Source organism: Lepisma saccharinum, chromosome 12, assembly GCF_977018435.1.
Source record: "Lepisma saccharinum chromosome 12, izLepSacc3.1, whole genome shotgun sequence".
NCBI classification, from domain to species: Eukaryota; Metazoa; Arthropoda; class Insecta; order Zygentoma; family Lepismatidae; genus Lepisma; species Lepisma saccharinum.
In genome coordinates this window covers 69,472,322-69,490,430 of record NC_139240.1, presented here as the reverse complement: position 1 = coordinate 69,490,430, position 18,109 = coordinate 69,472,322, and the positions used below count along the sequence as shown (strand labels likewise).

At 39.6% G+C, this 18,109-nt stretch overlaps 1 protein-coding gene across 1 annotated transcript in view; it reads right to left on the bottom strand.

The window, feature by feature from the left end:
• mTor (serine/threonine-protein kinase Tor) overlaps positions 1-18,109 on the bottom strand; it is a 162,284-nt gene that overhangs the window by 61,974 nt on the left and 82,201 nt on the right. The window contains exons 17-23 of the mRNA XM_083132608.1: positions 16,861-17,028; positions 15,631-15,999; positions 10,822-10,935; positions 8,295-8,425; positions 6,212-6,416; positions 4,578-4,749; positions 1,900-2,080 (exon numbers count right to left, since the gene is read on the bottom strand). Of these exons, the coding sequence (XP_082988734.1) occupies positions 1,900-2,080; positions 4,578-4,749; positions 6,212-6,416; positions 8,295-8,425; positions 10,822-10,935; positions 15,631-15,999; positions 16,861-17,028 (1,340 nt within the window). The remainder of the gene's footprint in view (positions 1-1,899; positions 2,081-4,577; positions 4,750-6,211; positions 6,417-8,294; positions 8,426-10,821; positions 10,936-15,630; positions 16,000-16,860; positions 17,029-18,109) is intronic.

Sequence of the window (18,109 nt, the reverse complement as noted above, 5' to 3'; positions counted from 1 at the left end):
TAAGCGGGTTGACGATCTTTAGTTGGCCTATGTGGCTTTTATTATCTCTAATAATTTCGCTCCTTTATGAAGTGTTACAGGGAACAAAGAACACGTTTTGAATGAAAGCGGTTACTGGAAGTTGTCTGCTACAAGGCCAAGAGTTGCTCACTCACGGGGACCTGCTGAAATCTAGGTCAGAGTTGGACAGACGGTCCAGACTTCCAGGCACCACGCATGCATCTGTATTTTGGAACATTCCTGCGATCTTATCTCTCATTTCTCAAGGTGCTGCCCCCCATTCAGTTATCAGCAGCTCTTAGGACAAGGAAACAAGTCAAGGTCGATTTAAAATAACATCTAAGCACATTCGATCTTCTCTTTCTCCCGTATGCAAGAGCAAGCGAAATCACAATGACAAAACAAGCCTGGCGCGTAAGTAGCGACCGTCGCTGCACTTGGGGGAGGGGATGACAGAGGTCAAGTGCTATTGGATATCACTCAAGCTTGGTGTGGTGGTGTCTATTTTTAGATCAGGCTCACATGCGACCCGCAGAGCGCTCGTGAAGGGAATTGCAACACAGCGAATAAAATGAGTGCAACAAACGTATTTTTCGGCCGATTTCCTTGAATTTTTCAACTTTTTTTTTCTTCACGGTTCCCGGGTAAAGGGTCGTTACTTCGAGAGGGTCGTTAAATCCGGGGTCTTAGAATCGAGAGTTGACTGTACTTATTTAACACTCTCCTTTCCTGGTAAGAACGCAGAAGGGTTTGAAAATTTGGAAATATTCATAGGTACATGCTTAGACAATAGTCCTTTGTACATTTTATTGTTATTTTTTTTAAACAAATTAGCATAAATGCAAACAACTGCTGCAAATTCACGTTGTCAGTGGTGACATATATTTTCGGTAAATAGAAGATCACAAAAGAAAGATGCAGGCAGTGGAGATGAATTTTTTAAGGAGTATATTGGGGAAGACTAGAAGGGATAGAATAAGGAATGAGGAGATCCGACAGACAGTGGGTGTGGTGAAGCTTCAGGACAGGGTAGATCAGGCACAGATGAGATTGTTCGGACACATGAAGAGGATGGATGCAGAAAGACCACCAGTAAGAGCTCACAATGCACAAGGAGTGGGAATAAGACCAAGGGGGGAGACCAAGATGTCGGTGGAAAGAACAGATAGTGGAGGGTGTTAGGAGAAGAGGACAAGATTGGAACACCGTGGAAAGAGAGGAGTGGTGGAAGACCATGAAAAAATTGAGAGGATTGACTTCTATGCCAACCCAGCCAGAGGCAGGGAACGGCGAAGGATGATGATGATGAGATCACAATTTAAGTACAAAAACTGAGCATATTTCAGGGTCAAAAGTAGTATATAAAAGAACATTTTGAAGTTAAAATGGTGTAACAATATCATGCATGGTTTTGAAACTATTTTTGATATGTAATAGCTCAACAGAAAATATGTAAGTACTTATAGACTAATACGGTATAACGCATCAATCAATATACACTGGCAGTGTAAATAGTGAAAAAAAAAGAGGTACAGTAGTTCACTCTAATAAACTTACGGTTCAATTGTCATTAGTTAATAAAAAATGTGTGGAAAAATGAACCGTAAGTTTAATAAAGTAAACAAAATTCCATTTTTCCCACAATACTGGTGCAAAATAAATGAAAACTTTGAATTTTACACAATTTCCAGGAAAATTAGGCTCTGTAAAAGAACAAAATGCTGGAAAAATATTAGTTGATCATGATACATTGGCATGAGTATTGACTCAGACTTAATTTTATCAAATAAAAACAATTTATAATCCTTTATTTTCCTTTCAACACAAACATATTTGAATCATGGCATCTATAGTTAAATATTTTTAGAAAATAAGTTTTAAAAGGCTAAATGTTCTTACCATTCTCCCAAAGCTTCCAGACACCTCATCTGCCCCAAAGAGAGGTCCACATCTTCTGCATTCACCTCCAGCCTTTCTTGGTAAGAGTGTAGAGCTTTCTCCCAGTTGTGCAACTTCTCATACCAACGTTCCTGAACTTTCAGGTCCGAATCTTCAAGGTTCATAACATACTCCAGGAGACCTGAGGAAACGATATACTAGGTTGATTCAAAAGTTTGATTATAAATTGGAATTCTGAGGGGCAGGTTAAAAATTGCAATGATTACTGAGTGGCTAGGTTGAATCCGGGGGCTATTGTTCATTTGCTAATTGATATTTAGGATCTTTCCAAGCATTTCAGGTTGGGTGGTTAGTTGGTAAGGCATCTGACTGCCACGTGGGAAACCGGTTTCATTCGCGGGGTGGGTGATCTAAGATATACGAATCAGTGTATATCTGGGGGACAAACCTAGGAGTAAAGGTGGCCAGAGCATGGTGCTGATCACATCACCTCCAAAATGTCAGAGATTGAGAATATATGGAGCCCTACACCCACATCCTCTAAATGTGCCTTCATGGTATGGTGCTATATGTATGGGGAACTTTACCTTTAGATGTTGATTGGGTTGACAGACTAGTTGGTGGGTAATGGCTACTAGGAAACAGTTGCTGAGGTTAGCTTTAATGGTGAAATCTGATTTCTGGGTGGATGAACAGTGATAGTTGATTCTGAGGTTCAGGTTTTGTCAAAGTAAACACCACTACAGCTTCTAACTCAACCTAGCCCCCCCCCCCCCAATGCATACACCTACACCAAGTCTAGCAAACAGTTAAACACTGGGGAAAGCACCCGCTGTTATCTCCTCCCATCATCTGGCTACACTGAAGTATGACACACTCTTTATTTTTTAATTGAAAATGCATCCAGTCCATGAAATATAGAAACTTTTATCTTGTGTGATAAGTGTTAATTGTTTCCACAGTAGCTTATGATTGAGTTATTGAAAACATCAGGATGGACTGCTTTCAAGATGAAACAAATGGAATAGCAAATATGAAGTATTGAAAAAAAAAAAAGGTAACAGTACCCCTGTGCATGTGTACTCATGCCACGAAGGCATATGTTAGTTTCTTTTACCTTCCCAACAGCACATTCTTAGGCAAAATTAAATAGCAATGGAGATAATGCATCTCCTTGTCTTAACCAATCATGAATTGTAAATTTGTCAGACATTAATATTCATACGAATTTTACTTTCTGTTTCATTATTGCATACTTTTATCATATTAACAAGCTTCTTAGGTATTCCAAACTCAACTAATATACGAGGGTAAGTCAAAAAGTAAATGCACTTTTTTTCTTTTCGTCTGTCCGTTGGCTGTACAGCTTTCTGCGATCGCAAACCGATAGTCTTCCCTTCTGGCAGGTTACAGTGTCATCACTTCAGTTGTGAAGTAAACATGGCTGCGCCACTGTCCGTGTGCACCACAGAAGAACGGCATTCCGTAATCCATTTTGGGGTCTGAAGGTGTACCAGGAGCTGAAATCCATAGAAGACTTTCAGCACAATACGGTGACAATGTTTTAACGTGGCGAAGTGTTTACTAGTGGGATTGAAAAGTTCAAAAGCAAACGAACAAGTGTGAAGGACGAGGTAAGAGCAGAACGTCCAGCCATATCCACTACTGATGACAACATTGAGCAAGTCCGAGTACTGATTCTGAATAAACGACGAGTGACTATTGATGAAGTGGCAAACCATATGCACGTTAGTCATGGTTCTGCATATGAAATTATTCATAACAGGCTCAACTTTCATAAAGTCTGTGCGAGATGGGTACCTAAACAGCTCACTGAAGAGCACAAGTGCAATCGTGTCAGAATCTGTCAGCACTTACTGGACCGTCATGCTAACGAAGGTGAAACCTTTTTGAAACGAATCATCACTGGAGATGAAACATGGATCCATCACTTCGAACCTGAGAGCAAACGCCAGAGCATGGAATGGAAATACCCCGAATCTCCAGTGAAAAAGAAATTCAAGCGTCAACCCTCTGCAGGAAAAGTAATAGTCACACTTTTTTGGGACTCACAAGGGCTAATTCTGGAACATTACCTGGAAAAGGGGTCAACAATAAACAGTGAACGTTACAGTGATATGCTTTCCAACAAGTTGAAGCCTGTAATTCGAAACAAATGACGAGGTCGATTGTCGGAAGGCATTCTTTTGTTGCATGACAACGCACGTTCCCATACCGCCGCCCACACCGCTCAAACTCTTCAGAATCTGGGCTTCCTGCATACAGTCCCGATCTCACCCATCGGATTTCCATCTGTTTGGTTTACTTAAAGATGCTTTAAGAGGCCATCAATTCACCACAGATCAACAGGTGAAGGTAGCGGTGCATACATGGCTTGCTGCTCAACAGAAAACCTTTTTTTCTCAGGGTATCGGAAAGCTTGTGGAACGTTGGACCTAGTGTACTGAAGTGCAGGGTGACTATGTTGAAAAATGATGGCACTGTAAGTTTTCTATTGTTACTGTGAAAAGTGAAAAAAAATTGAGTGCATTTACTTTTTGACTTACTCTCGTATTATATAATTTAGCTCTTTTAACCGAATCATATGCTTTTTTAAAACCAATGAATACCTGCTGCACATTTTTATTAATACAGCACAATGAATTGCAGTAATTTACCTGCAGCTGCTTCCTTCTGTTGAAGTTTGTTATTAATTGAGATCAGAGCCTCAAACACTTGGGAATTTGGTCCCTTGTGAAATTCGTCTTCCTTGTAATGAAGAGCTTTGGCATAAGCTCTACAATGCATGGCCCTCTCACCTAGAAGCTGAGCATCTAAGGGCAGAGGTCCCTAAAAATAAACAACTTCATCAGATCACAATAGCAACCAAATACCAAAGATAGTGTCTACTCAGAAAAGTCTCTATACCACTATTATTCTACATATGTGCATATCAAGAACAGAATTTATGAACAAGAGTCCTGCATGGGACCACTTTCGCTCGCTCGTATTTATTTGAGTCTCCTACACTTGAGTGTGTACAATGGAATATTATTTTAATGTGACAACAATCACAGACATATATAAGGTGCCATCAAATGAAAAGGTCCATTTCCATGTACAGAGTTTATTACTGACATTGACTACACATATTCACCATATGAGGTAAGGCACTTATCCCACTTGGGTACCAACTGATGAATGCCTTGGTAGAAGAAGTTGTGAGGCAAACCATTCTGTCACTGCCACCTGCAGATCTGCGTCCGACGCATAGCGGCGTCCTCTGAGGTGTTTCTTCATTGGGCTGAAAATGTGGAAATCACATGGACTCAAGTCAAGACTGTAAGCAGGGTGGTTGAGCACTTCCCAACCGAAGAATTCAACAGGTCCTGTGTTTGAATGGCAACATGGAGACGTGCATTATCGTGCAGTAAAATGATGCATGTGCTGAACTTGCCAGGTCGCTTATGCTTTATTGCTGTCCGCAGACGACGCAGTGTTTCGCAGTACGTGTTGGCATTAAGTGTGTCCTTTTGGAAGGAACTCCACTAGAAGGGGACCACGGTCATCGAAGAATACGGTCACCATGATCTTGCTGGCTGATGTTGTTGCCCGACATTTCTCAGCTCAACAAGTGGGATAAGTGCCTTACTTCATATCATTTGATGGCACCTTATATATGTAAAAATATCCATCCTGGCAACTTCAGCCCACAATCATCTGTTTCATTTTCATATATCACTATATTGGTAAGATATACTACATTTTAACATGTAGATGATGACTATGTTCACTTAAGTTTCAATTTCACTGCATTTTCCCCTTCACGTTCCATATTTTTGAGAGTGAGTGAGTGAGTGAGTGAGAGAGAGAGAGGGAGGGAGGGAGAGAGGGAGAGAGAGAGAGAGAGAGAGAGAGAGAGAGAGAGAGAGAGAGAGAGAGAGAGAGAGAGAGAGAGAGAGAGAGAGAGAGAGAGAGAGAGAGAGAGAGAGAGAGGCAGGCAGGCGTGCAGAGGCAGGAAGGGAGGGGGGAGGGTGTGTGAGAGTGCAAACCAATCGTTTTGCCTGTTCGAGCAAATAAGCTCTCAATTCCGTACAAACTATTTGGCGCTTGAGCAAAATGTTCTCCCTGCAGAACTCAAAGTTTTCACCTGAATAATTTTCAGGTTATTTAGACTCCAAAAAAGTGACGAGCAGCATTTTTACAAGCCTGAACTCTGGAAAGTTAATACACTTCCCTTTCCACAAGCTATGATGCAATTTGAAGTAAATGAACAACCGACTTGAAACTTTTTATCCCGGTGGTACCTTACCTTGTCACAATGCTCCATAAATTCTGCGAGATTTAGGATGGTCTGGGTGATTTCTGGCAGATCAGGTACCATAAGAGCTTGTTCCAAACTGTGGATAAGTTCATCCTGTTGAGGTTCACTTAGCTCTGTCCAGCAGGACACAAAAGCAGCATTGAACAAGTCTCTCGGAAGTTGGGAGTATGTCTGTGCGAGCGCCCAGCAGGATCTGGAAAAGAAATTCATAAAATACACATACTCACTACCAGGTACGGTAAAAGTAAAGTTCCCCTTGCACATAGCACCATGGCATGAAGGCATTTAGGGGATGTGGGGATAGACATTCTCCATCTCAGCCATTTTGGAGATGATGTGATCAGCACCATGCTTTAGCTGCTTTACCCACCAGGTACCAATTGATTTGAGGCTGGGTGAGCCCCAGAGCCACTTTATGTGAGGACAAGGCTGGAAAAATTACGACCTTATATCACCCACCCTGGGTCTCCCACGTGGAAGTCAGACATTCTACCAACTAGACACCCGTGGTGTGCAAGCCCCTTTTTCTCAGGGGACTGCATTTTATTTTCTTTCATTCAAATGCAGACTATGAAAGCCATGAATCCAACTTAGATACAGCTCACATTTTGAATTGCGATCCTAAAACCTATAATGTATTTATTAATATAAGATTACATTAGAAATAATTAATTCTTACATTCATGAATAACTCTGCAATACATTCTAGGATATGATCGACTGAACCATATCGCAGCAGATTTTAAAATTCGGCTAGCAACAGTGCAAAAAAATTATTATTATTCTGATATAATAATGCACATTATACAGGAAACATACAAACATTACCGTATTCGTTATTTAAAACAAAGGTAATGGAAATTCACATAAGTGAACTAGAAATATTAAAAAAAAAATAATAATAAAATAAAATAAAATTCAGGCACCATGGCAACCGGCCACCCAGTATTTTTCTACCCCTGATCACTTCGATCTTCCTCTTACACAGAACTACTATAATATTACTAAAACTTTTACTAGTAGTGACTGATAGTTTTACTTCACTCAACATATCAATTAGGGCTGATGCCAATTCCCACCGATACTAATCCCTGAAAATTATAATAATTAAAAGTTGTTCAAAATGTATATTGATATTAATACAACTTCAATTATTATAAGCATCAATTTACCAGTTTTGCTTAAAAATATTCAAGAATTACAACAGAATAATAAAATACCCTGTCAAGTAATTTAAAAAATATAGGTTTTCATACAATATTGGTGCAAAGTAAATGATAAGTTTTTTCATAATTTCCAGGAAAACTAAGACTCGCAGAAAAAGTGGTGCAGTTCTGAATATGGCAGGAAACTATTGGCTGGTATCAGTAAATAACTTCCAATCTGATACATTGAGTTTTACTTTAAAATATAGTTTCACATACCAGATAATCAGAGCATTAAAGCAAATGCCATTTTACACTTTTGGCTAATGGTGATGAGGATGAGTGACAATGGACCCGTTCCGAAATTCGAACGAGTTTAACGCACTAAAGGAGTTATGGTAACTGGCTGCCACATAAGTGCTCTCGTGCATTTCGTGCAAGAATGAGATTTACCAAATGCATGGGCCAGGAGGCTGCTAGCAGAAAACGTGCATGCATGATGGCTTGAAACTGCACTAGTTTGGAAAATGTATTATAATTTTAACAGAGAGCGATATGAAGCAACATGCACAAGATGACTGTGCCTCAACTATTCTTACAATGTGATTAAAATGAGTACCAATGCCCACAGTAGAGTTCATTTCTGCCAGAAGGACATGCCTTTCGCCAGATGCCATGTGGAAACTTTAAACAAAATGCTGCGCCTGCGCTTTCGTCTAGAGCATCCAAGTTCACAACCCCAGTTATCTTTGATTGTTCTGTTAAGACTTTCGGAATGCACCCAATATGGTGAAGAGACACTCCCAAAGGCCCCAGTCGGGATTCAAACCTGTGACCACTGATGTTGTAGCAAATCTTGTATCAATATGGTAAATTGGACAATTTACTTTCTTGTAAACCAAGGAAAGTTTCTGTTAAATAATTACCTCAGTGCAGGAGAGGGTGATTCTTTCAGAAGTTCTATACTCAAGCGTCGTAACCATTCAAGCCAATCATCTTTTGACACACGTCTGGTTGCTGTCCATGCTCTTTGTAGATTGGCAGCTGAGACATGAAGCTGAAAGAAAAAATACATAAAATATAATTGAAGAACTAATAACAAAACTAATGAACAAATACAAACTTTAAAACAGAAAAAAAATCAATGAACATTTTTAATGAATAGCACTTGTGCTTCATTCAGTGCAAATAGGGGTGAAAGAAAAGAAGACGTAGAGGGTGTTTCAATAAAAAGGTAACTCAAAGTATGCAGAATGGACATTGTTCAGTTCCCTTTTTGAAAACACCCTGTAGGTAATTTTGATATCAAGATGTTTTATCTCTGTGGTGTTATTATGAAAGATAGATGAATCACGGTTCAATACAATATGTTGAATAAATCTGTTCCTTTTAAGTAAGTGAATTTTAAGTTCACATATCTCTTAACTCAGGCCTGAACTAGGTTGAAATGCAATTATTTTTACGAATACATTTATTTTCACCAATATTTCTTGACCTTGAAACACTTTGACTACTTTCTTGAGGTAATGTATACTTATTGGGGAGGGGGGGGGGGAATCCGAAATAATTTAAAATCGCATTGGCATGTCTGGTAAACAAGGTGTGTGAGGCAGCAATTTGAAACTCATGTTATGAATTTTTGCCATTATAACACATGATGTGTAAGCTGGTCCATTTTCTTTAAAAAAAAACAACTTTTTTCCTTGACCAAATGCAAGAAATGTGACTTGTGACACCCACATACTACTATTCTGTGATCATTCACACATACCCAAATGTATGTTTGCCGGACCCTGTGGCTGAATGGTTAGCATATTGCGCTGCAACGCCAAGGGTCCCAGGTTCGAACCCCGCTTGGGCTTGGTTGTTTGTGAATGTCCATTCATCAATTTCATCATTTCATCACTCAACCCCATCTTCGAAAATTAGCCAAGAGGCACAAAACGTGAAGTAAAATAAAATAAATAAATTAATCAATCAATCAACCAAATGTATGTTTAAGATATGCTCATATTTATAACAGATGCACAGTACCTCTATTGTATCATGCAATTTCAGTTAATTGTCATCAATGACAAATTTGTGACTTTCTTCTAAGTGATGGTGAACCTATATTTGATACATGTTCTGAAAAATAAAACATGCCTTTGATAATATTCTCACCACATACAGGTAATGGACAAAATAATATGAACACCAATGCAATTGCAGAAAACTTGTATTAGTAGGGGGTTGCCCCCCCCCCTGCCTGAATGACAGCTTGGATCCTATGTGGGATAGACAAATAAAGGTCCTGTACAGTGTGAACTGGAATACGTAGCCACTCCTCGCACAAAACAGTCTCAAGTTCCGAAAGTGTCATTGGAGGTGGAAACCAATTACGCACTTTGGCCTCCAAAATACCCCACAAAGGCTCAATGATGTTAAGATCGGGGGACTGTGGACACCAGATGAGATGTTCTACCTCATCACTGTGCTCATCAAACCATGCATCAACGCACCTAGCAGTGTGAATAGGGGCGTTATCATCTTGGAAGATGGGGCATGCATTGGGAGACAAAGTCTGAACCATGGGATGGAGGTGGTCACCCAGGATGGTGCGTTGATTCTCCCACGTAGGACGACAAGTGGGCCAACACCATTCCAAGATATGGCCCCCCAAACCATCACAGACCCCCCACCATGTTTCACGGTAGGCACTAAGCAGTCAATATCAAATGCTTCAGCAGGAGTTCTCCACACATAAACACGTCCTGTGGTCTGAAATCATATGAAAGACGATTCGTCTGACCATATCACATTACGTGGAGTCACCAACGGTTTGGGGATGGCAACTCTGCCATGAATGTTCACAGAATGCAGCTCCCTTTGAATGGTTTTCGTTGATACAGGGTCCTGGAGGTGATTGTTCATCTCTGCGGTTATCTGGGACTGTGTTGTCTTGTGCTTTTGAGTCACTATTCGCTTCAACACACGTCGATCACTGTTGGATAACTTTGTTTTTCGCCCACTATTCTCCTTTGCAGACGTTGTCTTTCCATGTTGTCTGTAGGCTGTCAGAACAGTTGACACTATGCTCCAGCCAGGCGGGCTCCTATGATCATGCCTCTTTTGAAGTCTGAAAGGTCGGACATACCTGCATTTGACGGATAGCTGACTGTTCGCATGCAACTCTCACACCAGCTTCTGATAGACTGATATGTTTGCTTTCATCACCACTAGATGGTTGAAATCTCTGCTGAGTGTTGTTCCTTTTCCACAACGGCGTATATAGGCCTTTGCAAACCAAGGTGTTCATATTATTTTGTCCATTACCTGTATGTGTCGCTCTGGATATTTATCAATTCCCTCTATATTTATATATCATGACAAAATTAAATTTGAAGATATCTATATGCACCTAAAAATGAAGGCATGCTTTCAAATTCAAAACGTAATAATGCATTTACTTACTCGTTTTATTGTTGTTGTGTCAGATGATGTTAACGACATATCTCTGTTTTTGTAACGGAAATGTCTGTGCCTTGCTAGAAGGAAGTCTTCTTCATCCTCTGCAATGGTTGTCCCCTGAGGCAAAATAAAATAGAAATATCCAAACCGTAAACACGATCATTAGAATTATTTTTAGCATTCTTTAGCGATTATGCAACCAAGATACATTTAGCACCATTTAAACCTTATTTTACATTTTTTAGGAGACTGTAGATAAAAAAAAAACACATAAGTTAGGAAGGCATGTGAAAGAGGATAGAACTCAAATGAAGATAGAGAATGATTAACAATTGATTTTTAGGTATATCATGCATTTAAAAGAATTCTACCATGAAAAAAGAAGTATTAATTGTTAAATTCACACGTACAATATTTGACTTTTTATTAAATAAAATTATTCACTTTCTGTATTTGTTATACCTCACATTTAACAGTTTCAAAGAAAAACAGCGATTATATTATGCCGTGTACAGCACTTTCAATTTTCTGTAATCACTGCTTTTAAAAGTGCTCATGAACTTATCACTGAGGGCAAATGAAAAAGATACAGCCAGTGGCGGCTGGCCAAGTGCAACAAGTGCAGATGTTTTCACCTAATTTTCAAATTAATATTGACATTTTTTATTTGCTTGTTAAATTAAACTATTTCCCACCAGAACACACACGATAATACTTAAATAATATGCCGCTCGGTGCTACGCACGTGAAGAGTTCGTCGTAGCATAAACAAACCAAGAGCAGATGCCGCCAGGTTGCGGAAGACTTTAGCCGGTTGTCATGGCAACGGTGACGTCACCTAGCGTTGGAATTGAAAGGGTGTCGCCATCTAGGTGCAGCAGTTCTCTCGTCGACAGAAAACATTGCATCCAGTGGTTGTGGCAAAATCGTTGCGTTCTCGCGAGATCTTGTTCTGCGTGTGTGTTTCGCGTTTCCTATCATGTGTTGTGTTCATGTGTTGAGCTTTGGTTTGTACAATGAACCCAGTAAATGAAATAGTGTGTAATTTGTTCCAGACACCATTTTCCAGATGGACGGATGAAGACAGAAAAGACGTTTTAAATTGTGGGGGGCCAACTGACATTTACTATTTGCTTTTCATTGACTATAAATGTACTTCTTCACCTGTTATTTTAGGCACGAGCCACTACTGGATACAGCCCTTTGTTGCTCTTATCATTGTAGACTTAAACCCAGCAGTGCTATTTCCTTTGTCTTATACAGGGACCAGCAGAAAAAGCTGATGGTTTTGAAGTATGTACATAAATAAAACAATTAATGTAATGCAAGGTTTAATAATCAAAACTGCTACAAAAATAATTGCCATTTACAGTGCTTGCATTAATTTTTCTTTGTTTTGAAAATTGTGTCCGATAAATGATGACCATTCCTTACACATTCATGTAGCCTTGCCCTCATTCGGAATTGCAGCTATTTCGTTACGAATAGCTAACTTGAGATCACCCAATTGTTGTTAAAATGTTCAAAAATGGTGTTTACTTTTGACACAATTGGATTGTTGTGTGCGGTATTTCAATGGTGGAGTAGGGGGAGTGCTCACTGGCTTCGTCCCTCAATGCCATTTCAGTAATGATGGAGCAGTGGACTGGGCAAATCAGAATCTCAATGGGCAAGGTGCTGGAAATGTTTCCTGGACGTGTAGTGTCAAGAAATGGTGATATTCCCTGGCCTCCTCATTCCCCAGATCTGACGATGCGTGATCATTTCCTCTGGGGCTATCTCAAATCAAAAGTGTATGTTAAAAGACCTCACACAATTGGTGATCTCAAGTTAGCTATTCGCAACGAAATAGCAGCAATTCCGAATGAAATGATCGTGAGGGCGACTTCCAACTTAAAACAAGGCAATATGAATGTGTACGGAATAGAGATTTATCGGACACAATTTTCAAAACAAAGAAAAATTAATGTAAGCACTGTAAATGGCAATTATTTTTGTAGTAGTTTTGATTATTACACCTTGCATTACATTAATTGTTTTATTTATATACACATTTCAAAACCATCAGCTTTTTCTGCCGGTCCCTGTATTATGACATACATGTTATTACTGAATGGCAAATTTTGATAACGTGAACCATTCCGAGTTCAGAATATACTTTTGATACACTTGTCTTGTACATGTCACTTCATATCACTATCATATGTATTACCGTATTTACGCATGTATAGTGCACGTGCGTGTATAATGCGCACCCTGGTTTTTGATGGGTAAAAGTTACAAACAATTATATCTCATATATAATGGGCAGTACAATCCAGTTTCAAGAAATAGCTTTCTTAGTAGTAGGTCGTAAATCTGTTGCTATGCTGATCAAGAGTGAATAACATCAGCTATTCAATGAGCCACCTGTTGCTATGTGGACCAAGAGGAGAATATCCTCTTGTGTAAACAATAAGTCTCCAACCCATGCCATCTCTCCCATCTTCCTCCACTGTGTTTAGTATCCCAAAGCTTTCACTCTTTAACCACCTTATTTATTCTGTAATATTAGACAGCAATATCAAAATTACATTATGGATTTGCAGTGCTCAGGAAGTTATTTTCTATTATTTCTCGCCCTACAAACACTGCTGATTTGGATCCAATGTGACGGAAGGTGCATGCTCGAATTCCTCCCGAGTTGCACTGCTTTTCTTGGTGTCGCAGGACATTACATTACAAAGTGAAAAATGTGAAATGGGTGAAATGACCTTCAAACTTTTATATGTAGTTTTGCTCATTCCTTCTTTACTTTTTCTAAAAGAACTTCAAAGTATATACTTTTTCTTTCCGTGACTAATGTAACATTTATACAAGGCACATTCAGGACCTTCCAAATAGCAGTTAGCAGCACAAGATTTCTTCCTATAAGGAATTTACACACTCCATATGTATATTATTATTTGGCCAGTAATACATTTTAATTATTATTTTCTTTTTCCTTATCTTTTCTTTCATCCAAAGCACCATAGAAATCCGAACGTTCCGTAATTTTGTGATGAACTTATTTCAACCGCATTTCACATTAATGTCGTTATCTTGAATGGAATACTGTTGCCATATTCAGAAACTGCAGGATTTAAGCTTTACGATATATAACACGCTAGGGTTCCGTAAACATGAAAAAACAATGCAAGTGTCACAAAATCATGGAATGACCCTGTGCGGTTACATGTTGGCTGTCTTAATTATTCCGTGCATAATACGCACTACAGTTTTTGGGAACACAAATTTTGGAGAAAAAGTGCGCACTATACATGAGTAAATACAATATATTTTCCAAACTAGTGCAGCTTGAAGCAATCATTTATGAGCATTGCCTGCAAGTAGCAGACAACTTTCACTGAACAAACTAGCCTCCCAGTTCACGTGTGTTAAGTGTGAGAATGAACTTAATGCACTGCATGATTCGTTTTGTTCTTTTAAGTCGACTTTAAGCACAGCAAGGCTAATCAGGACTGGACCTACAGTTTAAAGTAGGATCTGAATCACTGCGCAATGTGCCTCTGAACCCTGGACCCCATGATTACCACCACATTACCACTACGCCATCGGTGTTTCACTGCATGAAAATCAAGCAAACACTTACAGTACTGACTTCTAAGTTGCTTTCCGTCCAAAGAATGCTGACCATTTTCACTACTTTTTAAAAAAATCATATCTCAAAAACTACAAATGTAAAATATATGTATGATACACTGTTGAAAAGTTTGATTCTTCCTCTTTATTTTGATATAAAGGGTGCAGCAACATAACTTCCTTATTTCAGAACGCAATAAAACCCATGTGATGAATTAGAATTGTTTAATGTTTTTTTTACACTGTAGGTACATATCTAAGGTTATGTTTCACACAGTTTTGAAAATCATATCAGGGAGGTGACGCCCCCCATTGTCCACTGAAGAAGCCGATTTCTGGCGTTCTTCATGACCCGAACCAGCATATCAGCGGGAATGTTGGCAATTTCTTGACGGATGTTGGCCTTCAGTTCTTGGAGGGTCCTTGGATGGGTAACAAACGCGGGATTTAAAAAAAAAAAAAAACACAAAAAAAAAATCGCAAGGGGCCAAATCGGGCGGAGCAGGCTGGCCACTAGCGATAACAGAATATCCGTTTCTAAAGTAGGCCTCAACGGCAAACACACGCTCCTCACTGTTCCAACGCATGATGGCGACTGACCGGGACGCAAACAAAACTTTAGACTCGCGTCTGTCGATTAAGACCACTCCCGCCTCGCTACGACCTCTAGAGGCTGCATGGCGCGCATTTCAAAAAAGGAAGTTACGTTGCCGCACCCTGTATGATATGTTACATTATAACAACATGGCTACCTTGGACGTTTCATCAAAAATGATATGAAACATCCTCTGACAGAGCTTCATCTGCCACTGTGGCCATAAACAACTAGCATATCGCTATCAGACAACGACGCAAACAGAACCGTTATGAGCATTTGCCCACCATCTAGTGGCAGTATGAGGAAGTATGATGTCCAAACATTACTCATTATTGCTAACTCCGTAAACGTACGGCAAATGACCGTTGAAATAAATTTTGAATTCAACTCCATACATATACGTGATGCGCACACTAGAGAAGTTCGGGAACTCCGTTATATGCGTGATTAGCACTGTAAGTGTTAAGGAACACCATAATGAATTTCACAATCTTCACACCAGGACTTATGAAACTTGCCCATAATTGTGCACATTACATCACAGAGAATTCTCTCAACAATAATAAATCTGTAACTTTTAGAAAGAACCTTACCATGACAATCTTGCACGAAAGCGTTTCATAACGTTGATGATTAATCTTATGTTTCACAAGCACTTTCTGAACAAGTGGAATGAATATCTGATATTTCTTCCCCAACTGTACAACGAGTGCACACAAAGTGTCCATTGCTGTATGCCTTAATTCGGGACTAGAATCCAAAGTCCTGGCTAGTGGGTGAATGATTCGCGATGCAAAGTCTGTGAAGTCCAAAGAATCAGCCAGATGATCGACAGTCTCCAGAGCGACACGGCACACTGTCACAGGACAATCAGCAGCATCAAACAACCGAACAATGGGTGGCAGAATAAGGTGCAAGTAATCATCCAAGTTGTTTCCAAACTTCTGCAGTGCCGACAACAGCTGCAACAGAAAAACAATAATTTATGTGTAGAAACATTATTCAATTACAAAGTTACCTATCTATCTTTAATTAAATAAATTAGGAATGGGCTGATATGAAATTTTGGCCTACACCAATAAAGTATCATCTAAATTACCACAAAATTAAATACCATAAAATACATTTATAGTGCAGGAGGCCTTAGAAAGAGCGTTTCGCGGGCTAACAGCAGACGTCGCTCGCACACTATTGCCGATACTCTCGTGTCGTCTGCTCCTCAGCCGAACAAACAGGCCGAGGTAGCAAGAGGCAGAGGTCACTCACCCTTCCAGAAGGGTGCAGCGAGCTAGCTGTGGTAACCGGGCTCGCTCATTCGCGGACCTGATTGGTTCTTGCAGATACACCCCCATATTGTCGTCTGCTGTAAGCCCGTGAAGCGATCTTTCTAAGGCCTCCTGCACTATAGTCATCTAACATTACTATTGACATTTGACACATCTCAGAAGGGAAAACATGAACATTTCTATTTTACAAGAAAATTTCAACATATTACTGTAAACTTGTACTTGATATTGAAATAAGACTTATCTGTACCCTTATGTTGAATAAATGGCTAAAGTGTCTTAACCCCCAAATTTACTGATGCAAGTCTTGAAGCTTTCCACGTGACAAATTATGAAAAATTCTTCTCAGGCTACCGACCAGGTAAGTTGTAGAAGGGATTCCAAGCTTTTGAGAGCTAACGTCACTCCCATCTTGATCTTCAAGTGAAGATAAGAGCAACGTTAGCTCTCGAAAGTTTGGAATCCTTTCCAACACTCACGTGGTTGATAGTTCGAGATTATTTCCTCCAAATTTGCTACGTGTGCAGTGCATATTACCTTAAGAGTTACGACTCGATCTTTGCTTGTATCGTGGGTGAGCACTCTTAAAATCTGAGGCATCAGCTGTGGTAAATATATTTTGAATTCTGCTCCCAGTGCCACAGCAATATGCTCCACCAATAAGATAATGGTAGTCTGCAAAGGGCTGCTCACAGTCCAAAATTCCTATGAAATAAAAAAATACATGTTAGGACAACAAAAAGGAAAAATCATTATGTAAAGGTTTAACCATAATTACTGTATATGCAAGGCCATTTGAATATTTTATAGATGATTACAATGTTTCATTTGATACACAATAACACAAAAATATAACAGAGAACACACCAAATACGGGTCCACCACAACTATCAGGCAAAAAATTTACATCATAATTTCATGCATTTACTACAAATCACAAACAAAATCACATAGAACCGAAAGTATTAATTACAGTTGACTTGATACTACTCTGTGCTGATACCCATACTGATTCTACCGATATGATACCAACCCTTGGAAAATTTAAAAGTTTTCATGTTGAGGGGAATAAACAAAGCGGTTGATAATATAAGACGTAAGCAAGTTACTAAAGATATATCGGCGAAACTTACTTGTAAACATTCTATTAATTTTGGTGGCCTCTGCCACCATCCACTTGGGAACTCGATGGTTTACTGTTAGGTTGACTTCCGATTTCTGTTGTTGTTTCCTAGACTACCACTAGGGGTGCTGGTGTAGCCATTTCGTCTGCTGCGCATGATGGGTTTGAGCTGTTGTAATAGTGGGAGCCAAACATGATGAGCCTGACTGCTGTCGATGTTCAGCTCGTGCGGAAAGTGCATAATTGCATGCGTCTCTTTGATTTTGGTGTCGATTAGGGTGTGTGATGTGTGCCTAACTGAAACTTATTGGATCCTGTGTTTATTGAACTTGAGGTGCCTTGTTAGTCCGGTAGTGGGTAGGAATTTTTTTTGCATCCGTTAAGTGCTGTTGTATATGCTTGTTGACAGATCTGATGGATCTGTAGTGTGAGTTGCACTCACACTGGGCATTATATACACCTGGGTTGTCTAGTGGGGAAAGGAATGATCTCTTGTGTTTGCTTAGGGCACTGGCTATTTTGTTCGTTGGTTTGTGTGAGAGTTTTATGACATAGTGTTTCAAGGTCTTGCCTAGGCGGTTGCATGTAGTCTGGTGGTAAGGGAAGGCAATCCATTTAGCTTTATCACTGCTGGCTGGGTGGAGTAGATTAAGTCGTCGTACT